Below are 25,345 nucleotides of genomic sequence, written 5' to 3' on the forward strand. Positions count from 1 at the left end.
AAACAAGAAAATATCTGGCAACCATTACAAAGATGAACATTTCCTACTAAAAAAACATACTTGGAGAAATGTGACAAATGTGTAACAACAATAGGTAGCTCCTAATAAAGGAAACTATAATTTTAGATTTGGTAAAAATCTAAAATTTCCTCTTGATCCCAAAAGGAAATTGCTTATTAGCTGACAAGCTACTCCATCCAAGATGTTAAAATTTGAACAGTTTTTATTTATTTTTATATTTCCTTCTTTATTAGCAAGTCGTTAGTGCATTTCTATTCTTTTTCTCTGTTACTGATTTTCGCCAGTGAAATTCTATGTCTTCTTGTTAGCAATGCCTGACACTAATGTAGCTTTTTGCCATCCAATGGCTTTTTTTTTTTTAACAATGCGACTCAGAACTTCAGATTTTTTATGTCCTTTATTTTTGTACTCCACAAACCCACATTCCTCCCAGTCTTGGCCCCAAAAGGTTCTGATAAAACTCTTTCTTTCAGTACCTCAAGACTGTCAGACTCTCCTGGTTTTCGCTGGACTGCCTGAAACAGATCATTAATAGACTCTACCATTGCAAACAATTTGTTTTGCAATTAAAACTTGAATCAGTAAATTGCCCTTTTTTTCTTGTTGGGAGTCAGACCATAAAATGTGAGACACTGAGCTTACCATAAGACTTTTACATTGATAAATAGTTTTAGCCCAAACATTTTGCAATCATGAGTACACCAACCTGCACAGTGGACATGATTAATCAGTTTACCAACCTCAAAAAACAAACCTATGTGATTTCAGAATAATAGCCACTTAATTTACAGTTGTGTTGAAATAAAATGTTATTCTGTCTGTTCAATTTCCCCAGGACATTGTTTTTAAAACTACAGCGTTTGGCCTTATATTTCTTAGAGAAAGCAGCTGCAGGTCTTTCCCTGTCAGTCAAGGTTTTTGGACTTCCTCAGTAATCTGCTGGCAGTCGTTGATAACTTCCTGTTTCTGACACTAAGGTGTCTGGCTGCTGTTCCTTTAACTTTAACCTGGCAAATTATGCCATCAAGTGTATCTCTAGGGAGACTGAAAGCCTTTGGTATCTTTTAAAAAAAACCATTTTCCTTGTTTGTGCAAAGCCATCCCTAACATGACGCAACAGGTGTGCCTCAGACTACTGGATGGTTCAGAGGATTGATTAACTTTGAGGTAGTCATTAACATAAGTCAATAATCTATGTGTTTAGTGTTGAATTTGAATAAACTTGTTGCAGTTTTAATCTGTTCTTGTGTAATTCAATTTTGTCAATTAAAAGCATTCTGTATTATGTCAATAATCCTGATTTGCAGTGGGTGGAGGGCAGCAGTGTGTGTGTGTGTGTGTGTGTGTGTGTGTGTGGAGGGGGTGATGAATGATTTTGGGATGCAACTGTATATAAAACCATAAAACTGAAGGCGGTGTGTACTCTCTGTCTTGTGGTTGTGCATAACCTAAGCGTCTTTGGCATCTCTAATTTTTATCCTCTTTTTAAATTAGACAATAACTCTTCCGTTTTGTGGCAGAACAGTACAATAAATCTTGTTTCAGAAACATTGGCTGTACTGTTTAAAAGTGCCCATTCATTGTTGGTTACTGCCTTTTATGGGGGAACAAAGGGACCAAAAATTGACTGAAAAGCCACAGACATAATAACTAAGTTATAAAGTTTCTAAGTTAATCATATTTTTGGTATCTGCTTATGATTAAAAATAATGGAGTAACATAAATCTTGTTATGTGACTTTTATTACAAGAAAACTCATTGCCAACTCAAGTGGAAACAGTTAATCTCACCTGACAGGTCCTTTAAATCATTATTACATTTTGCAGTGAGGGGTTTTTCTAACTTAAACGTCTTAAAATGTGAAGATGAACCAAACAAAGAGGAAAATTTCCCTTCCAGAGACATAATGTGTCTGTGATAACTTAAGAACAAGATAAAAGAATGACTGCATTTTAAACATTTTTTTTCATCTGTTCGCTCTCTCATTTGCTCCAATCAGAGCTCTTTTCACACAGGAGGAAAGTCAATACAATCAGCAAACAAAGTCTGCAATTTCTTTCTAAAAGGACCTTCTTCTTCTTCTTCTTCATTTTACTCACTGTGATGTGAATTATTCTAGCGCGTAACACTTTAATTGGCCAAGACAAAGACCATGAGAATGAAAAAGAACCAGAGGTGAAGAACAAACAGTGAAAATGATTTAAAGTCTGTCACAGCAGAAAGCAATATTTGCAAACAAGGTGAATAAAGAACAATGTTAGAAAGGCTATAAAGATAAATGGAAATAATTTTTTTAAAAACAACAATCTGATAAGAAACAAGACACTTACCTCCCTTGCTCCCATTTAAATCAGGCAGTTTAAAAAAAAAATTGTAAAGGACCAATTTTTGTCCAAGAGGCTTTTCTGGATGAACCTAATGCTTGATTTACCTTCATTTATTCTAACTATAAAGTTGATCTTAGTTCCAGATGTTCTTAGAGTAAAACTAAGAGAAACTACAACTCTGTTTTCAAAAAATACTGTTTTCTGTCTTATTGAGACAATATTAATATATGTCATTCCTGAATATATGTAGTTCCATATAAGGAAGTAAGTTACGACTCACGTGTCAGGTGGAAGATGCCGTCGCAGGCGCTGATGTGGGAGAGGAAGGCGTTTCCCAGGCCTTGGCCGACATGAGCACCTTTGACCAGGCCAGCAATGTCCACAACATTAAGGAATGCTGGGATTTTACTACAAGGTAAAAAAAATGGACGAAACAGAAACCTCTTCAACTCTGTCTTATTTTCTTTGCATAGTTTCAAGATCATTCGAAAGCAGATATCTTATAGGTTGAGATTTTTTAGCATATGTTAGCGCTGTTCTAAATTTCTCAAAAAATATTGGTAACAAATCAAGTAAACCCCAAATATATAAAATCCATGCAAATCAGGGATGCAACAGGTAAAAAAATTTGAATGACACCTGGTGGCCTAAAAAGAGGAAAATATTGTTCAGGATGATCCAATGGGTGCAAATAAAGACATCTTGACAAAAAATCTTACCCTTGCAAAACATACTGACACTAACGTTAACAGCTGCTTGTCTAGATTTCAAATATTACAGCTAACATTGTTGGAACAATAATCCGGAAGTGGAAAGAACATCATTTCACCATGAAACGGTCATAGCCAGGTGTCTAGTCAAAAACGTAATCAAGAGATTTGTCCAAGAGCCATGAAACATTTCAGAATGACCTGAGGATAGGAAGTATTGCTTTTCCAATAATAATAATAATAATAATAATAATAATAATAATAATAATAATAATAATAATAATAAACAATAAACTCAGCTGCAAATGTGTCTGTGCACACTCACTGCATAAGACTCCACTGCCGAAGAGAAAGCATGTTGAAAAGTTTAAAGTTAGATTCATAAGATTTTGACACACCAGTGAAAAACTGGGTGAATATATTTGTGTTAGATGAGTCCAAAGTTAAACTGTTTGGATATCATTGCCCACAGTAGCTTGGAGAAATACCATACTAAAAGTGAAGTCTTAGTATCTGCAGGTCAGATATGTTTAAACTAAGTAAAAATACTTTGTGTAGTATTTTATGTCTTTCCGTAATGTTTGCAAGGTGTCGAAGCGGTTGATTTGAATTTTGTGCTTAATTTAATTTTGTTAATGTTTTAAGTAATGCCACTATGTCTTTTTTGTAATGTTTGTAAAGGATACAGTAGAGACTAGTGGGTTATCTTTAAACAAACAAATAAAGTCATGTAAGATGCAATTTATGTGTTGTATATAAAACATGTCAAATATTCTCTTGAAAGAAGCTCGTGGGATTATTTGTATTGCTGCAGATGAAAAAAAGAAGTGGGTCTCATTTTTCATGCATTTGATGAATACTTTTAGATCATATTGCAGCCTGAACAACTGAATTCTGTCTGCTTAAACAGCCTCAATAGATGTGCATTATCACCGCGTGTTTGATTTTTCCCTTTCTTTGAAAGAAGGAGAATAGAGCACCAATTGAACATCACAGCACACATTTTATAGCCACATATCAACAACATTGTTGTGTGATTTCTCACACCTATAGCACGGGGGCCATCAGAGGCTACAGATGCGAGGTGTGAATAATGCGTGAAGGATGAGACCCCATACCTGGCAGGTTTGTGGAATTGGCAGAGGAAATCATAGCGTTCATCTGGAATGGGCACTCTGCTTTCATTTGGGTCAATGGTGCAGAAGGGGAAATTTTCTGCTGGAGCCTGACTCTTTGTCAGCACGTTGAAAAAGGTTGACTTCCTGAAAACAACAACAGCACTGAGGTCAGGACAGCTGAAAATGCTGCTGGGTAGACCCTTGATGGTTTGATAGGATGAACCTGAAACACTGAGGTAAATGCTGAGGTAAACTGACTTCTTCTTCGGGACACAAAACAGAAAGTAACTCAGAACAATCCAGTGATTTTACTTCTAGAGCTAATTACACATTCCAGATAATTCTCAGGTAGATCGAGTGAACATGAAATGTCATGCTATGATCACATGGGTAGGGTAATTCTTTACTTTGTACAAGTTGTTTTAATTTAAACAAAAATCTGACTTTATCTGTTCATGACAGATAAAGTCAGAAAGTTTCTCAAGTGTAAATCATTTTAAATTATACCCAAATAGCAGATGGTTTGGATCCAGTTCATTCACAAAGAGAAAGTTGGAGGGTGGACAGTTTCTACTTTGACATAAATATATAGTGGCAGGCCACAACTTCACAACTTCTACTTCTTACATAAGGAAGAAACTGTGGTTTAGCCAGAATGAGAAATGAAAACACTGGACAGTGAAAAGGGATCTAGTTGCAGAAGCCTTCAGAAACTTGCATGCTACCAACTTGTTCCTGCATATGGACAGACATCTGCAGGAAACTGGAGCTGTATGTAACACTTTTCGCCGCTGGAAACCACTTTCCAAACTGGAGTTAAATAACTCCTTAAACAAACCCTTGACCTGTCAAAACTTTAATTAAAACAATCCTGATGACTTTATTGGTAAAAAAAAAAAAAAAAAAAAAAAAAAAAAAACATAATAAATTAATTAGACAACAGCTTTACATAAAACCCTTTGTTTTTGTTAAGATTCTTTATGAGTATATTAAAAAGTTCTAACCCATCAGCTGATTAAATGACATAATCCCAAAGTTGTACCTGAAAAATAAACAGGGAATGTGTCTTGGTTTATTACGTCCTGACCTGCAAACACGATTTCACAGAGGGTAAACCCTGACACCGTAGCATGGGCTAATATCCCAAATATTGGAGGAAGTTTTTTTAAAACCCACTTCATTTTAAAGACCTTTAAAGACGAGATCATTTCATTCTGATTTGTTTTAATTTGTTAATGTTTTGTGTAGATGACCCCTACACAACCATTTAAAAAATGTTATAGCTCCACCTCTGACCTTCTGCCCCATCACACTATTGCATATCTGATTTTCCAAGTTATAGAGAGGTAGTATGCATGCACAATAAAGTCGTATGCACTACAGCATACACAATCTAGTCAGACAAGGTGTTTAATATTTTGCAAATAACATAATTCTATCATATGAGCTTCACAAACTAATGTCATGCTACACTATGCAGATGCTCTTTCTGCACTGATCCAGATTCGCTCACTCCAGACTGAAATTAAAGGCCTGGTAAAAACCAGCCCCTTGTTCTAATCTTTGCTTCATACAGAGGGTCTGGACCATCGACTATTGAGAAATGATTGCTGGCTAGAGGCGTGGGCTCTGTTGATGCTTTAAACGATTGGATCTGATTTTACCCAACCTCATGGGGTGTAGGGTCATAAAATCTTTGCTGGCAGTAAAATAACTTATACATTCCTCTTGATCCGATTTCAGTTGCTCAATATTTGGAAGCACGGCCAACACGGACTGAATGGCTTCATTCTCTTTCTCTGCTGCCATTGTCAATCTGCAACCTTATTTAGGTAGACTACAATTCTAAAACAATACAGAAAATCAACATCAATCATTAGAAACTACTCCCCTTGTTTATTGGTTTCCCTGGTTGAAATTCAACGGGAAAAATTTAACTCCATGGGAGAAATCCCAGAAGGAGCACTGAAGGGAGATGAGAATCAAGCAAAATTGTGAAATGAGGGGGTGATCAGGCTAGAATTACCCAACTTTCTGATTAGTAATAATCAAAATTAGACACTGACAGCATTATAAAAGTAATGTACCCCTCCAGATGCAACAGAACTCAATGAATTCCACATCCTTGATCCCAATACACATGCACTCTTCAAAGAAAAGTACCTTAAAAAGAGATGACTGGATTGCGCATGGGACATTGTTCCCTCCCTTTCCTCTCATTTAGACCCAGGACATGTGATAGAGTTAGCAGTTTTGAATCTAATAGAAAATTAAGAAATTCCAAGATAAATCCCATTCATGCAGCAAAACATATACTGCTCTTTATTATTGTATTTGAAACTTAGGATGGGCATTTAATGTTGATGTGTTCATTGAATAGAAATGGTGAGAGAAATTCTGATACATGCACAGATTAGGAAAATCACTCTATAAAGTTTTCTTTTCAGATCCAAGGAAAGTTTATGTTTCTGGTCGGTTGACTGGCGCACTTTTGAATCAAAGAGAAAGTGTGAAACGTTTTGCTTGCTGTCGTTTAATCATAGATTTTTTATAGAAAAAGATTAGCATTTTGTAGAACAACTGTAGGACCTCCGGAAAATGTCTCATGGCATTCGCGTAATCTTTTGTGTTCAAGCCAAATGGCGGCAATAATCCTAACTCATAAATAATGAATTCTTGTAAACGTCAACTCTCTGCTATCTTTCTTACCTAAAAAAAAAAAAACATATAAAAGAAGACAGGACAAGTAGCTTGGAGCTGTTCAAGGAATCTGATAGGCATAAAAGAAAAGACAAGCGAAAGGAGAGCACATGGCTTCAGACATTTACCAGCCCTTACAGTGTAAGGCGACTGGTACATCTTCCCCACTGAAATGAAGATCATTTTTTCAAAGTTTTGTTTGCAGTGAGGCATGCATTTGTTTTGGAGAAAAGACTCTACAAAACCTCTTCATACTTTTAAAGTTCTGCTATTACAGTGACACATGACTTGCAACAATGTTCGAATCTGCACATATTACTGTTTATATTACTGTTTCTATGATTAAAGATAAGAAAGAATGCAACAGCGATGTACAGATTAGAGCCATACTTACCCAACATTGGGCAATCCGACAATCCCTATCTTCAGAGAAGTCCCAAACCTTCCAATCAGTGGCGGTGGCTTTGGTGCATCATCTCCTTTGGCCTAACGAAGACAGAGTGGACATGTCTGCAGTCAAAGTCAGCACATAAACGTTCTTTGAATGAAACCTTTCTTCTTTCACAAAACACACCTTTTTCGGAGCCATGTCTCTCACTCTTAAACTCTGAATTGACTTCCACACCAGATGACACACTCAGAAAAGCATATTCATTCTCAGGGGGAAGGGGGGAGCTCAGTCCTTAAACATAACCAGCCTGACTGCAAGCGCTTCAGCTCCAACGCTGTCTGCGTGCACTCAAAATAGAAACATGCAGCATGTGGAAAAGTAAGTTGACACTGTAAGCTGGCGAGCTGACCTGCACCTCCATATTTAGCTGTCGATAGTATCACTGTGGGTTAATGAGCAGCTATAAAACCCACCCTGTGCAATGTATTTGGAAAAGGCCATTTAGGCCTGGTTAGAGGATTGGCAGCATTAAGGCAGCACCTTTATGTAACACAGTTATGGATCAACTTTCTGCCTTGTCGTCTTTTTGTCTTTTTGTATTGAGTTTTGCCTCAGTCAGATGAAATATATCCTGCTTTCATTCAATGGAGACAAATTTGCAGATCTGCCCCTGCAGGCAAGCAGGCCCATACTGTTTGTGGTGCCCAGGAAGAGATACTGGCATTTTTGTCAGGATGAACAATGTTGCTGATGTAGACAAAACATTGTAGACAAAACAAAATTAAACTGTAGAAACCGTTTATAGACAACAAAAAAAGAACAAATTTCAGGGGAAAATCAACAACATACACTTTTCATTGGAGTAGATGGAGCTGTACGACAGGAAGCAGCACAGATTCACAGCGCAACATCCCTTCACACACAGTTTACCTTAGAGAGGAACAGGTGTAGCCACATGGGCGCACGAAATTACAACAATTAGTTAAACATCCTCATATAAACTTCCTTCCACAGACGTATAAATTGAGGCGTGCGCAACCAGCGAGCCCTGGCCCAATCCAGTAAAGATTGCAGAAAATGAGCTCCTAATAATCTGGATTTGAGGCAAAGTGCATTTTGCGGGGAAAAACTCAGAAATGAATAGATCTGAATTAATCATTTATCTTTTGTTGATGGATGCACCCCCACTTAGACTCGTCACAATAGATGCAGAGCGTTTTGTTCGACCAAATAAATCATTCCCATTGTTTAAGGTACATTGATCAATCTAATGGCTTGTAATGGGCTCCTAATTGCCACAGAGAAGTGCTCACGAATGCAGCGCGGTATTACAGATTCAACTCTGAGTTTTCACTCGAGTGACGAGAAAAGAGTGTGTTCAGTCTTCTAGTTCCATTAAGGAAAAAAAAGGCTTTTATTCTCCAAACAAATGGATTTATTTTTGCATCAATAATTAATTAATTTTATTATTTATTAATTTATTAATTTATTTAATTATTGCATATAAACCAAATTAATCTGATCACAGATCTCCTTAAAATAGCAATTATTGCTGTAAATTATTTTTTTAAAGTTTTTTTTATTACTATTGTTGTATTTGCTGTGATGGAATGATGTATTTCCAGAATCCAAACGAATCCAACTTTATTTCTAAAATACACAAAAATCGACAATCAACTCTGCGTGTTACAAAAGTTGCCAGCATCCAAACAATAATTTGTCACGGTTGCAAAATAAAACGATTTAATTTCTTTCTTGGCAGCGTTCACTTTCTGATGAGGACGATTTTTATTCACCCCCTCCAAAGGTGCATGGAGGCTCTGGAGCAGGAGAAAAGGAAGAACATTTGAACAAATTGCGCCTGTGTTTACTGGCAGCATTTACACCACATAATAGAGCATTATCTGCCCGTTTTTGAATACGGTGATTCACATCCTTTGGTCAAGCTGGGTTTTTTTTTTTTCTTCACTGGAAAATTGCTTTAACTTAAAAAAAAAAAAAAAAAAAAAAAAGAAAAGAAAAGAAAAGACGAATCGCATCAGAGCAGGTCACTTTTACATTGCGTCATTATCTCCGAGCCTTTTGACAAGCTTCTATACGCGTGCTTGTTGACGAGTCAATTGCAAGCATCTACAGTTTAAAAAGAAATAAATAAAAATAATACGGCGTCCTCTTTGTTGTGCTCGTTTAATTGGATGTGCAATTAGGCTGGAAATGCATGTTAAATGCATGCAGTGAATGGCCCTTTGCAGGATGCAGAATTTAAATTCCGGCTTTTGAAGAATTTTGCAACAACCGCTGATAAGACAAGCTGTCGTTGGTAAGTAACCTGTCACCTGCACTTCTCGACAAGTGCGCAGGAGGAAACGCGTGCGCCAAAGCAAAAAAAAAAAAAAAAAAAAAAAAAAAAAAAGATCAACACGTATGCAACCTGGAAGGTAATAAAAAAAATGTAAAGTTAATCCATTGAGATGTGAGTCTCTAAATCTGATGTGGATTGACATCCGGTTTTACACCTTCCGGTCTCATGGGAGCGCTCAGCTACAGGCCCACTCCAAACTTCATCCATCCCCCCCACTTATAAATTCTTCAAATACGACTTATCAAATTAATAGAATAAATAATATCCTCTGAGAGCAGCTGATTTTTTTTCCCCAACCAGCAGCATGGCATGCATGACACATATCACTGGCAGCAACCAGCCTGTTTGCATTAAGTAATCTCCAAGTTAAACCAAAACAAATGTTAAAAGCTGTATTGCCCATGATCTGAATATCGAAAATAAGGATGGAAGCTCAGAGCAGTGCCGCCAAATGCTTTTAATAAAATGAGCGAAACGCTTACCTCCTGGAGATCTGAGGAGCGAACTCTATTCTGCCATCAAAAAGAGAGGGGACATTGCGCCCTTCGCGTGAGAATGCGTAAAAATAAACTGCGTGCATTTAAAAAAAAATTTGATCAAATCGCGCCTTTGGGTGACAGTCTGAGGCAAGAGGCTGCACGGCACATGATTGACGGCGGGGTTTTTGGTGTTTCTCTCTGCGGTCGTGCTTCTCATTGGCTGACAACGAACCCCCGACCAAGAATGCGGCCACGAGATTGGCTGCGCGTCCTCTCCAGCTGTACTTCAAAGAACACGCTCGCTACAACTAGGTAGTGTCGGGGTAGCAGCGAGCCAAGAGAGAAACAAACCCGTGTGACCCGAGTCACAACGCGGTGAAATCTCAATCACGTTGGAGTCATACAGCCTCGACACCGCGGACACTCTCGGCGCTGCACAGAGCCCGGATATGGCTACGTCTATACTCGGGGTGAGTCTGACTTCAGTCGCCTAAAAAAGTTATTATCTTTCGCGAAACCTAAGAAGCTTTGTTGTTGTTGTTGTTGTTTTTTTCTTTTCCTTTTTTCTTTTTGCATGTTTGCGTTTGTTGTCACTTGTAAATATTTTTTTGCTTGGTTTCAGGTTTTTTTTGTAGAGAATCACAAATTAAAAGTTTGTAAAAGAAGAAAAGTGTCCACATTGTAGCACTTTAAAGCAAACTTGGACAGACTGCAGATCTATATCAACCTTCTATTTGACCATTTTCTGCAGATTCTTATAATTAAAGTTTCGCAACCATCAGTATGAAAAGTGTGTGGCGGTTTTGATATTTCAATACGTTTTAATACAGTTTTAATGCGTTTTAGAAAACGTATTAAAACGTGCTCAGAACATATATTTCTGTGTCAATAAATTATCAGTGGCATGTCTTATAAATATAATTACTTCATAAATTCTCCACATAGGCTATAGCTTCTCACAGTATTTGCTACTGCTTGTTTTTAAAGAGAAACTTTGTTCTGTATGCCCTCAGGAAGAGCCACGGTTTGGAACTACACCCCTCGCAATGCTGGCCGCAACCTGCAACAAAATCGGCAACACCAGTCCTCTGACAACTTTGCCAGACTCCAGTGCTTTTTCCAAAGGCGGATTTCACCCGTGGAAAAGGTCCTCCTCCAGCTGCAACCTGGGCTCCAGTCTGCCCGGTTTCACGGTGGCGACGAGCCGAGCCTCAACTGGACTGACGCCGACCAGCGGCGGGGGCAACAGCGCCTTCTGCTTAGCCTCCACCTCGCCGACCTCCTCCGCTTTTTCCACCGAATACAGCGGTCTGTTCTCCAACTCTGCCGGCGTCACGACGCAGGACTCGGGCCAGTCCGCCTTCATCTCCAAAGTGCACACGTCGGCGGAGACTCTGTACCCGCGGGTGGGGATGGCGCACCCATACGAGTCGTGGTACAAGTCCGGCTTCCACTCCACCATCTCCGGCGACGTCGCCAACGGCGCATCCTCGTGGTGGGACGTCCACAGTAACCCCGGCTCGTGGCTGGACGTGCAGAACCCCGCCGGCACACTCCAGACCTCGCTGCACTCCGGGACGCCCCAGGCCATCCACTCACAGCTCAGCGGCTACAACCCCGACTTCTCATCGCTGACGCACTCGGCGTTCAGCTCCACCGGGATCAGCCCGTCCGCGTCTCACCTGCTGTCCACCAGTCAGCACCTGTTAACGCAGGACGGCTTCAAGACAGTCATTCCCACTTACACGGACGCTTCCGCCGCCAACGCCATGATTTCAGGCGGCACTTCAGGAATAAGTAGCTCATCCCGGTCCTCCAGGCGGTACTCCGGCAGAGCGACGTGTGACTGTCCGAACTGCCAGGAGGCCGAGAGGCTGGGGCCCGCCGGGGCCAGCCTACGGAGGAAGGGACTGCACAGCTGCCACATTCCGGGCTGCGGTAAAGTCTATGGGAAAACATCCCACCTGAAGGCGCACTTGAGGTGGCACACCGGCGAGCGGCCTTTTGTGTGCAACTGGCTTTTCTGCGGCAAAAGGTTCACTCGGTCCGACGAGCTTCAGAGACACCTGCGCACCCACACCGGCGAAAAAAGGTTCGCCTGTCCGGTGTGCAACAAGCGCTTCATGCGCAGTGACCATTTGAGCAAGCACATCAAAACGCACACAGCGGGCGGAGGGGGCAAAAAGGGCAGCGACAGTGACACCGACACCAGTAACCTGGAGACCCCGAGGTCCGAATCCCCAGAACTTATTTTAGAGGGGGTGAACCCCAGAATTACAGTTAAGGATCCGTCTCCTCATGACGAACCGTGAGGTTTAATTTTCCAAAACAAACAACAGACAGCAGCTTATTAAATAAACTGCACAATGAAAACGGGTCCAATTTCACAGACTTTAAAAAAAAAGGGGGAACATATTTCCAAAAGCAACTGCAAAATTTTAAAAATATATATATTCTCCTCTGGCGTGATGAGTATGTCATTCGTAAATTCATCCTGAAGAAAACTTTTATTTACTGTAGGAATATTTGGGAAGGGGGAAAAAAATAAAAAGGATGTTGAGAAAATGCTGCGCCAAACCCTGTTGAACTTTGCTTGGACAGTGTTGTATATTGAAGACTTAAAAAAAACAAAAACCCGAACAAACAAAAAAAATCAAGTGTGTTATTTTTTATGTAAATGTTATAGGCTCTGATTGTTTTTCTTCGTGTTGGTATCCTGGAAATCAGGGAGTTTTGCTTTTCGACGCACTTTTGTGGATATGTATGTAACACAGCTTTTCAAAACTTCTGTTTATCATTTTTTTTTATTTCTTTGCTAAAAAAATAATTATCTATATATAAATGTTTACCTGTATAAAGTCACACGTATAAAACCTTCATTTATCGTAATTAAAACATGTTTAAAACATGCCGTGTGATGTAGAGTTTATATTTATTTGTCAGGATTAAATATATAAAATATGTTATATAATTTTTTTTATTATTATTATTTAACCCCTAAAATACTTTTTGCTTCCATGGTTTCCCCTATGGAATAAATTAATGTTTAATTCCCCGGAACAGACATTTCATGCCCAAATGAAAATCTTGTTAAATGGTATTAATTGTGACTTGGAGCAGGTCGCAGCCCCATGTGTCTTGTATTTGCGGTTAGGGGATTCGTGTCTTATCAAATATCTAATTAATCTCCGAGACATCTATTGTTCACATTCACTTTATCGGGGGCTCCACTGACAAAAGTCCCCGGATTTTTATTCTAATTATCCGAATTAACTGCTTTAATTTGCATAGCAAATATTACTACAAAAATTATGGACATCACTTTTTTTTTTTTTTCGCAGGAAAACATGGATGTAACGGGAAGAGCGTTATTTCTTTTCCTGGCGAGGGAAAGAAGGGGGCGAAAAGTCAAATGCAAATGTTGAATTTTAAATGCTTTCTGCGCGCCGCAGTCAAATGGTCCCTGTGTGTTATTTGAATATCAGTGGCCCCGCACTGAAAAGGTTCAAGGATGCTCTCTGACTTCTTTGTGCTTACCCAGTGCAGCGTCCGACTCCCAAAGAAAAAGAGAGAGAGGGAGAGAGACGGGGAATAATTACAGCATGAATCCAGGACTGGGAATACATCATGGAAGAGCATCTCACCCAGACAAGCCTCCATTTTTACCCCCCATAAGTAGGATGTTAAATTGAGCAGAAGGCAATAGGGAGGGAAATTATTTTCATTTCCTTTTGTGCAACTGCGTTTTTTAAAAGGAAGCGGCCAGATTGTAAAACTGACATTAGGTATTCAATTTGTTTTTAGCAAAAATACATTTAAAAAAACAAAAGAAAAAACACAAAAGTAAACTGTATGATTTTGTTGGTTCAATCGGCCGACTTAGCAAAATATCAAAATTATTTTACAATTGACACAAAAACATTTTTTTGTTAATATCTCGATTATTTCATATATTTAAAAAATGGAGCAAAAAAATTGCACACAGTGTGTGCATAAAATTACTTTATGACCTGCAGAAAATATATAAAACCAGAGGTTTTTCTTAATGTATTTTTTTTATGCCAAATTTTACTTTTGGTTTAAGAGGAAAAATAATTGGACCATTTAATTTTAGACACACAAAGAAGCGTCTCATGGATTAATTTCACTTCTATTCAGTAGCTAAAGAAATACTTTTTAATATATATATATATATATATATATATATATATATATATATATATATATATAATTGTTTTACATTAAATAATATTACATTGTTTTGACATTTTTATCAATTTGTTTTATTAATCTTTTCCATGTACACACACACACATCATTGCACGCAAATAAGAGAACAATAAGAATTATTCCACATTAAATGTATAGTATTTATTTGAAAGGAATTAATAGGCTTCTGCATTGTGGAGTAAAAGAAAACGATCACAGATGGAGAATAAATCACAGAAACTTGTTTTTCATGAAGACTGTTGATAAGTATTCAATTCAATTCTACGAACAAAATTGCTTCCAATGATAAATAGTTTATACATCTCTAATAAAATCACGGCTGAGAGCGCACCGAGGCGCTTGTTGACATTTTCTGTTCACTGCTTCCCCCTAGTGGAGATAAACTAGACTACCGCGCAGTTTGTGCACAAAAAATTCCAAATTTTATCAATCATGTACAACACAAAAACAAAAACATGCCTTCCCTTTCTTGCATTAAAAGTATGAAGAGAAAATTTTAGGTAAAATTTTTTTAATATTTTCTTTTTATCCTCTCCCTGCTTCTCTCTCTCCTATCCCTACTCCTGCTCCTAGTTCTTCCTCGAACTTCTCTTTCTTCTCTCCTCTCTCTGCTTCTGCTCCTCCTATCAGCTGTTCTGCCTTTGTTTCCGTCTGTGCTTCTTTTGCTCCTCTCACCGTCTCCACTGTGACGTCTGTCTTTATCCCGGTCCTCCCTGCCTCTCTCGCGGCTTCCACTTCTGTCCAATCCAGCCGTAGAGCTGCTGACTTCCTGCCTGTCCCTGCTGTTGTGCCTCCTTCTCTCTTGACCTCCCTCCAGCTTGATCTTGTTCTCGGGGCTGCGATTGCGACTCCTGCTCCTTCCCCTTTCCGTCCTTCTTTGTCTATAATCTCCAGAGTCCTCTTTAGCCCTCCTCTGTCCAGCGTGGGGGCTCTGTGACCTGCTTCTGTGAGAGTAGGCCTTTTTCTGACTCTTGACTCTTCGCTCGCTCTCTGAGCTGTTAGCCCGACGGGAACCTTCTTTCTTGTTCTTCTTCTTTTGGCCCTTGGACTTGCCGTGGCCGTCTGAATCAGAGTCACTGTCACTGCTGTTGCTGCTGTTGGAGGAGCTGCTCAAGCTGTCGCTGCTATCCTGCTTTTTCTTGTGCTTTCTTTTGCTTTTCTTCTTTTGTTTTTTGCTCTTCTTATTCTTGGTCTTCTTTTTTTCCAACCGGTCAAGTTTTCTGTAAAATGCGGGGGGGGGGGGAACCCAAAGAACACTCATTTCAAATTTTCTACTTTTAATAAATAACTGCAAAGTTTGCTACATATTTACAGTAGATGAAAAACACTAGTCAAAATTTATTTACAAAATAAAAACAACAAGATTTAATACACCTTTATTACACAAACTTATTAATGATTGGTGTTTTTTTTGTGATGCAAAAACATGATTGTGTATTTTATCAAAATGACAGCTTCTGATATACTTTCTCAGGTATCTTAAAAATGAAGAGGTTAGCAAGAAAAAAAGAAAAAGAAAATGTTGAATTTGTTGTTACCTGAGTAGTTTCTGTTTCTGCTTGGTCGTTAAAGATTTCAGAAACTCCACCTCTGGATCATCGTCTTCGTCACTGGCAACATATTCCTTATAAAGCATAAACATTTAAATTATTGCCGCAGTGAGAATATTAGTTTGCACATTCAGATGAATATAAAATTGTCTGTAGGGACTAAATAAATTTTTTAAAAATAGATATTTTAGCAGTTTTATTTCAGGCTAATAACCACCAACAAGTGAAGGCATCATCAGATCTTGCACTTTATGATAAAACCACAAACATTCATGCATTTTTAGGTATTTTAGATGTTAGAGCAAAGCTACGTGAACCATTGTTAAGTTGAGAAAATATATCCACTTGGCTATTGAGATATCATCCTACTAGGTGTAGGTATAGAGAGACTGCTCTCCACACGGCTTGTGGCAATGCAGAGACAGTATCACTTATGGTTTTATTTTAATAACGAATGTTTTCTGATCACTAAGAGGCACCAAGTTCCCCACCTGAGCTGTGGATCCACGCAGCTCCTCCAGTGTTAGCATCAACTTCTAGGCTGCCTCTTTGATTAACACTCTTTTCACCCGGCTGATCAGTTCAGGATGACAACCAGTCGTTACGGTTTCAGGTGACAACTGAGATGTACTCTGCAATTGTTTTAAACCAAAACTACGCTTTGAACTTCTTCACATCTTCCTCCCTGACCCGTCTGCTGTGATCCTTGGGTTTTCATAATGCTGATTGTTCACTAATGTGCTCTAACACACCTCAGGGCTTCACAGAACAACTGAGCAGGTCGTCTGTCTTTAGGGTGAGCTACTATACAGCTCTGGAAAAAGTTAAGAGACCACTGCACTGAACCCCATTGAGAATCTCACGGTTATTCCTCCAAATATTGATTTCCAAACTCTCCCCCGAGTTAAAACATTAGTATTGTTGATTCTAAATGAATGCAAAATTGTTTTTTCTGCATTATTTGACGTCTGAAGGCACTGCACCTTTTTTATTATTTTGACCATTTCTCATTTTATGCAAATAAATACAGAATTTTTGCTTAGAATTTCAGAGACATGTTGTCAGAAGTTCATAGAAAAAAAAGAACAATGTTCATTTTGCTGGACCATATACCTATAAAAAGTAAAATCAGAGAAACTAATAATTTTGCAGTGGTCTGTTAGTTATTTTTTTCCAGACATGTATATATGCGTGTGTTTGTATATTCTCTTGTGCACACCAAGATGACAGTGAGACAATTACCTGTGCTGGATCACAAACAGTAGAACTCCTATCAAGGACACATTTCTTCAGGGCAAAGCCACTGTTCCGCATCTCAGCCATTAACTCGGAGGGGTGCATCGACGGGCCTGTTGGCACAAATCACAGCCTCAGAGTCCCATTGATGTGGGAACGCATACAGTCCGCTATCTCCACAGTGGGAATTTCAGAGGCGGCTTTGTTAACAAAATGGGACATCAAATCAACTCACTCCACTTCCGGCTGAGCAAATCATACAATATCATTCTCTGCCAAAGCAGCAGTTAAGGGAATCAGAATACACAATAATTACATTTTTTTTCTCCTGGCACAGGAGGGGGACCATTACGGCACTCCACCATCAGCCCCACTGACTGGACTCTCCCAGGGTAAACATTATTACTTTACAACTCAATTCGCTGATTGCAGAACTCAGAATCAGCTCAAGGCAGGGAAGCTGGAGCTGAAGCTGAGGAGGAAAGTGCAGCAAGAAGCCAGACAGATAAAAGCTCCTGCAGAATGAAAGAGCTAAGCCATGTGCAGGCTTCTCAATCTCACCAACAGACGGCATGTTGCAGAAATATGTCAGCAGAAATCATGTTTCATCATTCGTAACTCACCTGTACGGCAACATAAACTTGCACCTAACAACCTATACTTGTTTGATGTCCAAATAAATCTTGCACTGGGCTGGATTGTGACAAAAATGACAACAATATTGTAGGAAGATATTTAAAACCGTATTACCTGCTGTTTCGTCTGTGGCCACTGAGCTAGCGTTGATCCCTGACAGTCCGAACAGCGGACACTCTCTGTCCGTGTTCACATGGCCCCACTTGTGACACTTGATGCATCTCACGTTGCGCACCTTGAGAAACAGAGCCATTTAGAGCCTATTTAGTTTATTTACATAGCAACAAACATCATTTCAAGACACTTTACAAGACGAACATTTGCAATTTATATGAAAAATATCTAAATTTTAATCAAAATACAGACAAATCTTACAGCCAGAATTATGTACATACAATTATTTTCTAATTATAGCACAAAAAGAAATTGTTGAAGTTTAATATAACTATCTGAAAACTGAAGATTTAGGTAATGTACTCTAAAAACAAGAACAAGCTCAATAGTTGTTTGAAATTGTGCTCTTAAAACCAGAGGGTTTGTCAAAATTACTTAACTACAAGCAGAGATGCACAACCAGGCTTTCTCAGTCCAATACTGATTCCCAGATTTCAGCTTTAACTGATTCCATTTTTTTCCGTTGGACTATAAAATATTAAACAAGAAAAACATGCTGCAGGTTCCCTAATGAAGTGTAGTACCTTTTAATCCAAACCACAATGAAAGAATTCAAGGACTTATACATTGAAGCATAAGTCCAAGATATTTACTTAAGTCGGAAAATGCATGAAACTAAGCGTTGTTTTTCGACTGGGGAGAGTTCTGAGGCATTTCATGTTTTGATTTTGTGTATTAGACATGTTCACCATGGATCAGAAGCAATCAATGGAAAACTGGCTAAATCCAATCTCTGCCCTGTTAACCGGTGCATCACCAAAAAAACAAATTTGCTCTCAGTGTTTTTTCAACACTCTGTGTCACCAGGGTAACTTTATGAAAGGAAATGTTGCATTTAAATGCTCAATCGGATTCAAATGTAAATGGGCAAAAGGAAAAGAAAGACCAAACTCAATGTTTACAGTGGTTTCCTTAAAATACGCTCTAAGGATGTTTCCATGACTTTAAGGCAAACACTGATTATGTGTATGAGTCGTAACCTGTCCAGAGTTGGTACTAAACTTAATGATTTTTTTTCCCTGGAAAAATTAAAGTTAAGCAAACATGGTAATGAAGCAAAGTGCTGTGGTGAAAAGCTTGGTTTTACATGTATAAATAAAACTGGATTAGCATATATATAGTTATACTAAAAGGCTGTAAAAATAAATTGCCGTTTCAGCATTCTTTGAACTTCATTCCTTTTTAGCTTGAATGTTTATTCTGCTCTCTCTAATTCTACTGAACTTCTAGACTTCATTACCCTCAGGTCTTTCTTGGCTTTAGTTCCGACAGGAATTTTCTCCTCCTCTATAGATATTTTTATATATAGTTTCTCAACTTTAGAACCGTTGCGTCTTTGTGCCGCTACCTGTATTTCAGTGAGGATCAACTCAATCTGGCAACATTTTAAAGCTCCAGAGTTCTCCATGGTTGCCTTGGACTATCGGTGTAAAAGAAAACACTCAAAAATAAAATACCCAAACTGAAAACTTCTACTTTTTTATCTGTACATGGATGAACAAACAAAAATATTCAGTTATGTTTAGTGGGAATTAGATATAGGTTTTTGTTGTCTGTTAATGGTGTAATCCTTTCATTTTCTGTTTTTACTTGTATAAATAAAACTTTTCTCTCTATCAAGGAACCCGAGGCACATTTTTTTTCTTTTAAAGTCAAGATTTGTTGGATCTAACTGCTGAATGCTATAAAGTGGTTTTGCATGTTGCTTGTTCAAGTGGGAATCATGTGTCAGTGTCCATGCTATTTAAAGAAGGAACTTATTATCTAGCTTTTCATGTGTGATTTTAATGGCCTTTCTTATTTGATGGAAAAAACGCAATTGCGAAATTGTGCGTTTTCAACATTATTAATATACCAAATACGCTTTGCGCCCATTGCTAATGGAAATACAACTGGTATGACTTCAGCTTAAGCTCTCCGTAAGTCTAATGTGTAGACATCTCCAACATCGTTGTCGGGAGACCGCGATGTAAACACAGTGAGACAGTGATGCAAGGCCTTGGACTTTTAGTGTGCACATGTCTGGGTGGGCTGTGTTTGGCAAACCTCTGTTGTGACATCATCGGTTCGCTGATGACAGAAGTTTTTAGTCAATTCTGACATGAGAAAATCCGCGAAAAAATAAAAATCATCTCTTACCTGGATACCAAATGGCTGATCTCTAATATTCATGTCATCTTTCGCATACCTACGAGATAAAAATAAGACGAGATGAAAACAACAGATTGAAATTCTGACTACAAATGTTACAAACCACCACTTACTTCTCTCGAGGAGCCACCTTCTGCCATTCAAATTTGCACTCTTCTTCTCCTTCCTAGGAAGCAAACTCTTTCAGTATTAATTTCTCTTTAGTGGTTGCTACTACTCAGATGATTTTACAACCTAATCTATAAAATAACATTTTAATCTGCAAGACATTTGAATTTTCTAAGACTGTAAAGAAGACAATTATAATTCCAGAGGACATGGGATAAAGCAATTTTAGCAGTTGGCTTGTATTAAGCTACATCCTGTTCAAAAATGTGACACCATGTTTATAATACTTGTTTGTAAGTGATAAGAACATTGAGAGAAGAGATGTATTAAAACATGGGTATTTACTAATAGACAAAAACAATGATTTACTTTCTTTTTGAGAAACATATAAAGTTGAACCTTAATTTTAATTAAATTGTATTTAATTTACCTCTTTCTTCTCCTCTTCAGGTCAGAAGCAAGTTTTGGAGAATTAAAAAAAGAAAAACAAATATTAAACCCTCAAAGTTTTCACCTTAACAAGAAGTTGAAATGCAGTAATAATATTTTCAAGAGCTGCTCTGAGCCAGAGATAATTTACCTTTGGATGCTCCAGGAGGAGCTTCGTACATAAAATTGAGTCCATTTTTAACACGATCATCTCCCATCAACAGCCTGCAGGTTAAAACAAAAAATATATATATATTTCACTCCTTTTTAAAACTCATAATTAAGATGCACAACATATGAAGATTTGTTTCAAAAGGCCAACACTAACCTGTTATTGTATGTGTCCTGTTCTTTCAAATATGCCTGCATAAGGTCTTCCTGCTTCCTCTTCTCGAATGTCAGTTTCTGTTCGGCTATCCATACCTGTAAGAGAAAAAGACAAGAGTATACATAGCAGATTTTTCTCTCTATTTCTCCATAAATATAACATTCAAAAACTCAAAAACATAAATTACTCTTAAGACCAAAATAGTGCTAAAGATATTGAAGACGTCCTCATCAATAATCTGTTATTACAGTTATTACGTATCAAGAAGAAAATAAACAAGTTCATGGCATTAAGTAAGAAAAGCACTCAAAGCATGGAATGTGTTTTGTTGGTACTGATATTAGTTAAAAATAGATTTTTTTCATATTCCAGAAAGTGTACATTTGGACATTTTTTTTTTAAATACCTAAATGTTCAACTGAAGGCATTAAACTTAAATAGATAACATCTTTATATTATTTTAGGGTTGAATAATTTTCACTTTAATAGAACAAACTGCTATTATGATGCAAATCACTCAAAAATCGACTCGTCAGTTAAAACATTTAATTTAATCTGCTAAACTATTCCTAAAACCAATACCACAATAAACACACATCAACTGCTGCTGTGTATTTCCTGATATTTTGTGATTAGTGAAGTGTTGGCTTTTGTTTCTGATCGTGAGTAGCACGTCTACAGCTAAATGGCTAAGCTAAAGCTCTCTAGCCTCAAGTATGCTAACGTTTACGGTGAAAAAACTCTTACCTTTTTAATATTAGATTTCGAAGCAGGATGGAAATCCTTCTTACACATAAAATTAGCAAATGACTTCCCCATGGCGGCTGTTAAGCACTGTCAAAAGACAGTAAGTTGTTCGGTTACGTTGAGCTAAAGGAGCCACTAGTAGCTTAACTTCCCTTCGCTTGTAAATAAAACCTAATGAGGGAGATGAAGTTGGTTTCCTGATGGTATAAATAAGGTCACGTGTAAAACTCGTCATCAAACGCGCACTAGCAGTATTATATTATATTATATTGTGTTGTGTTGTGTTGTGTTGTGTTGTGTTGTGTTGTGTTGTGTTGTGTTGTGTTGTGTTGTGTTGTGTTGTGTTGTGTTGTGTTGTGTTGTGTTGTGTTGTGTTGTGTTATATTATATTATATTATATTATATTATATTATATTATATTATATTATATTATATTATATTATATGAAGTTTGTCTTTCCATTATATACACCACATAATTACTATTTAATGGAACATTTCCTTCTGGTTTGTTTTAATCAAATGTTATTGAGTCCATTTTTGAGTGAATAATTATTAGGGATGATTATCAAATCATGATTAGTGATTGTATTCTAATATTTTATCGTTCTGTCTTCTTTTTCTAATATTTAATTTTTCTCCGAATAAAATAGGAGATGTTTCTTTTTACTACGAATCTAAGCCTGACTTCATCTTTTTGTCACGTGTCTTCCTGCTTCCGTATCAGTACTTAGAGCTGGATTGACTGCTGAAATCCTGCAAGCAAGCAAGAATAGAAACCGATACTGACAGCTGCTAGACGACTCCTCAGGTAGTATGGCCTTCTTGTATACCCTTTTAAAAGTACATCGTTTCTTTGTTGTGTATAAGTGACTGCATTTGTTGGGATTGTCATAAAGTAAACGGGTTGACAAACTTTACTACTTTCTCCCACCTACTAGTCTGTGTTTGAAATGTTTCCATCCTCCTGTGACACCTTTGTGGCTCTGCCTCCTTCCTCTGAGGGACAGCGCATCATCTTTGGGAAAAACTCGGACAGACCCTGCGATGAAGTCCAAGAGGTTGTGTATTTTCCTGCCAGAGACTATAGTCCAGAGGAGAAGGTTGAGGTAGGTGTCACATTCATTTAGTTTTTCATGACTGCTCCTTGCTAAGTATGAAACTTCATAACTTTTTAAAATCTCCCTTTCTTTTTGTGAAAAAGTGCACATACATACAGATCGAGCAGATTGCCCACACCTATGCAATTGTGCTGAGCAAGCCAGCATGGCTGTGGGGGGCTGAGATGGGTGCAAATGAGCATCAAGTGTGCATTGGGAATGAGGCAGTATGGGGCAGAGAGAGCGCTGATGGAGAGGAGGCTCTGCTTGGAATGGACCTTGTCAGGTAATATGCCACGCAGACATGTTGGTAACCCTTGAATCTTTTCACTTTTGTCATGGATTTTATGGAAATAATTGTTCATAATAGTGCAGTTGAAGGAAAAATTAATTATAAGTTTAGTTTTTCCTTTTTTACCTAAGAAAATCTGTGGTGTCCATTTGTATTCAGCCATGCACTGCAGTATAAATAAAGTATTTTATGAATTGATCTGTAGTGGCATTTACAGCTATCTGACAAATCTGGAAAATAGATTTGACAACTATTACAATGACATTTTCATCTGAGTGCAGGCTTTGTAATGATTTCTGATCAAGTTTGTGAAATAACAGGAAAATGTGATTCTTCAATTTTAGACTTGGTCTTGAGCGAGCTGACACGGCTGAGAAAGCTGTTGATGTTATCGCTGCTTTGTTGGAGATGTACGGTCAAGGAGGCTCATGCATGGAAGATCAGAGTGAGTTCACCTACCACAACAGCTTCCTCATCTCAGACCGAAAGGAAGCGTGGGTACTGGAAACATCTGGGAAGTACTGGGCAGCAGAGAGAGTGGAAGGTAATCAGAAAACTGCAATTGGAAATAAAGAAAATGTTTAATTTGCATCCCAACGGATCTGCCACACTTCTAGTCATAATCATTTACAACATCTGGCAAAGGTCATCAGACCCCTTAAAAATATTCTAATTTTTTATGTTACAATCACAGATTCCGATGTAGTTTTGTTAAGATTATTTTTGTTATTGGGCTGGTTTATTCAATAAAATCTTGTTAGTATAAAGTTTGTGACTGAGACATGAAAAATGTTTGAAAAGGTACACCCTTAATGGAAAGCACAAAAACTGCTAGTCATTATGTTAAGGTTATATGAAAGCTAAATAAAAAGTGTTGCAAAAAAAAAAAAAACACCTGAATTTATCTGAAAAAAATCAAATTGTTTTCTAGGAGTACAGTGTTGTTACTTGACCAATGCCAGTAATATGTTAAATGTATTTTCAGCCTTTAAAATGTCCAAATCCTTATCTATGTCCAGCTTTAACATGTTGCTTCAGTTACTGATGAATCTCATAATTTCACGCCTTGTTCCAGAGGGATATCGGAACATCTCCAACCAGTATGGAATAACAACAAAGATAGACAAGGAGCATCCAGGAATGAGGGAATACGCTCTGAGCAAAGGATGGTGGGACGGAAAGTCAGAGTTCAACTTTGCCACGGTCTACTCCTTTCTGACGACAGCCAGAATAGAGTCTGCTGGGACTCGGTACTGCGAGGGGAAGAGCTTGTTGGAAAAGAGAAACGGTTGGTTTTCTCCAACGAGTCTCTGCAGAAAGATAGAATCTCTACAGAAAGAATTTCGGAAACGTTGACAGAGGCTTCATGGTCATATTTTATTTTTTTCTCAAGGCCACATTACTGCAGAGGCAATGATGGATATTCTGCGAGATAAAGACAGTGGCATCAACATGGAGGGCATGTTCATGACAACAGGAAGCATGGTGTCTGTGGTGCCCACGAATCCGACTCTGCCAGGAGTTCACTACTTCACAGCAACTCCAGATCCAGAGAGGTTCTTCGATTGCAAGCCTTTCAGTTCATGCGCAACAAATGCAGCTACCGAAGATTTATAACAGTCTTTCTTTGTTCAACAGGTCTGTTTTCAAACCATTTGTGTTTGTGAAAAACGCACGTGACTTGAAGGAGACATCCTCCCCCAGCTTTGGTCCAGATGATCCCGTGAAGAAGAAACCTCGCTTCCAGAGCAAACCGGACCGCAGACATCCATTGTTTGTGAAGCACGAGGTTATCGCCGCCAAGATTGAATCTTACAAGGTTTGTCATTCTAAAGTCACAAAATGCTCTTGCCTCATCATTTACTGTAGAGAGGTTTGGTGTTAATATATTCTTTTATTTTCAGGAAAAAGGACAGAAAATCACAGAAAATCTGAGGCAGCTTGAGAAAGAGACAATAAAAAAGATGGAGAATATTCTCGCAGTGGGTGTGCAACAGCCTGATGACTATGTGAACCTGTTCTCTGAGTGTGTCCAGATGGAGCTGAGTGTTCACAGCAAAGGTTAAGAGCTGTGTGAGATTAAAAAAGTGCAGCAGTGTGTTTCCTAATGTGCTGCTTGGAGCCAGATTTCATTACCAACATGCATATTGAAGGAACCAGTAAACAAACATAACTGAACTTAATGAAATCATTGCACAGAACTGCACATGAATCCATCATAAAATTGTTACTTTTATTAAGTGAACCATTGACTGTA

General features: G+C 38.2%; 4 protein-coding genes across 6 annotated transcripts in view; 2 read left to right on the plus strand and 2 right to left on the minus strand.

Annotated features, from left to right (window-relative positions):
* LOC122840229 (obg-like ATPase 1) overlaps positions 1-7,598 on the minus strand; it is a 52,271-nt gene extending 44,673 nt beyond the window's left edge. For both annotated transcript variants that reach the window (XM_044132484.1, XM_044132485.1), the window contains exons 1-4: positions 7,451-7,598; positions 7,271-7,362; positions 4,177-4,320; positions 2,629-2,756 (exon numbers count right to left, since the gene is read on the minus strand). In XM_044132484.1, the coding sequence (XP_043988419.1) occupies positions 2,629-2,756; positions 4,177-4,320; positions 7,271-7,362; positions 7,451-7,465 (379 nt within the window). In that variant the 5' untranslated portion in view covers positions 7,466-7,598. The remainder of the gene's footprint in view (positions 1-2,628; positions 2,757-4,176; positions 4,321-7,270; positions 7,363-7,450) is intronic.
* Positions 7,599-10,411: 2,813 nt separating this feature from the next.
* On the plus strand, positions 10,412-13,072 carry sp9 (sp9 transcription factor). The gene is made up of 2 exons (XM_044132395.1): positions 10,412-10,578; positions 11,122-13,072. Exons 1-2 carry the CDS (start codon positions 10,558-10,560, stop codon positions 12,418-12,420), a joined length of 1,320 nt encoding a protein of 439 aa, XP_043988330.1. The 5' UTR covers positions 10,412-10,557; the 3' UTR covers positions 12,421-13,072.
* A 1,382-nt stretch (positions 13,073-14,454) lies between these two features.
* Positions 14,455-21,890, minus strand: cir1 (corepressor interacting with RBPJ, CIR1). Its single transcript, XM_044131306.1, has 10 exons — positions 21,698-21,890; positions 20,951-21,045; positions 20,774-20,847; positions 20,624-20,637; positions 20,199-20,251; positions 20,074-20,122; positions 17,875-17,995; positions 17,131-17,237; positions 15,877-15,962; positions 14,455-15,558 (listed from the first exon to the last, which is right to left on the minus strand). The coding sequence occupies exons 1-10, from the start codon at positions 21,767-21,769 to the stop codon at positions 14,850-14,852; spliced, it is 1,380 nt and encodes a 459-aa protein (XP_043987241.1). The 5' UTR covers positions 21,770-21,890; the 3' UTR covers positions 14,455-14,849.
* On the plus strand, positions 20,178-25,168 carry scrn3 (secernin 3). 2 transcript variants are annotated; one of them, XM_044131309.1, is made up of 8 exons: positions 20,178-20,248; positions 22,655-22,805; positions 22,901-23,082; positions 23,433-23,632; positions 24,164-24,376; positions 24,482-24,644; positions 24,727-24,907; positions 24,993-25,168. In XM_044131309.1, the coding sequence occupies exons 1-8, from the start codon at positions 20,178-20,180 to the stop codon at positions 25,152-25,154; spliced, it is 1,323 nt and encodes a 440-aa protein (XP_043987244.1). In that variant the 3' UTR covers positions 25,155-25,168. The 2 variants fall into 2 exon arrangements, with proteins under 2 accessions (XP_043987244.1, XP_043987243.1); XM_044131308.1 differs by lacking the exon at positions 20,178-20,248 and adding an exon at positions 22,395-22,507 and having other exon boundaries at positions 22,638-22,805.
* Positions 25,169-25,345: the final 177 nt, after the last annotated feature.

Source organism: Gambusia affinis, linkage group LG11, assembly GCF_019740435.1.
Source record: "Gambusia affinis linkage group LG11, SWU_Gaff_1.0, whole genome shotgun sequence".
Lineage (NCBI taxonomy): Eukaryota > Metazoa > Chordata > Actinopteri > Cyprinodontiformes > Poeciliidae > Gambusia > Gambusia affinis.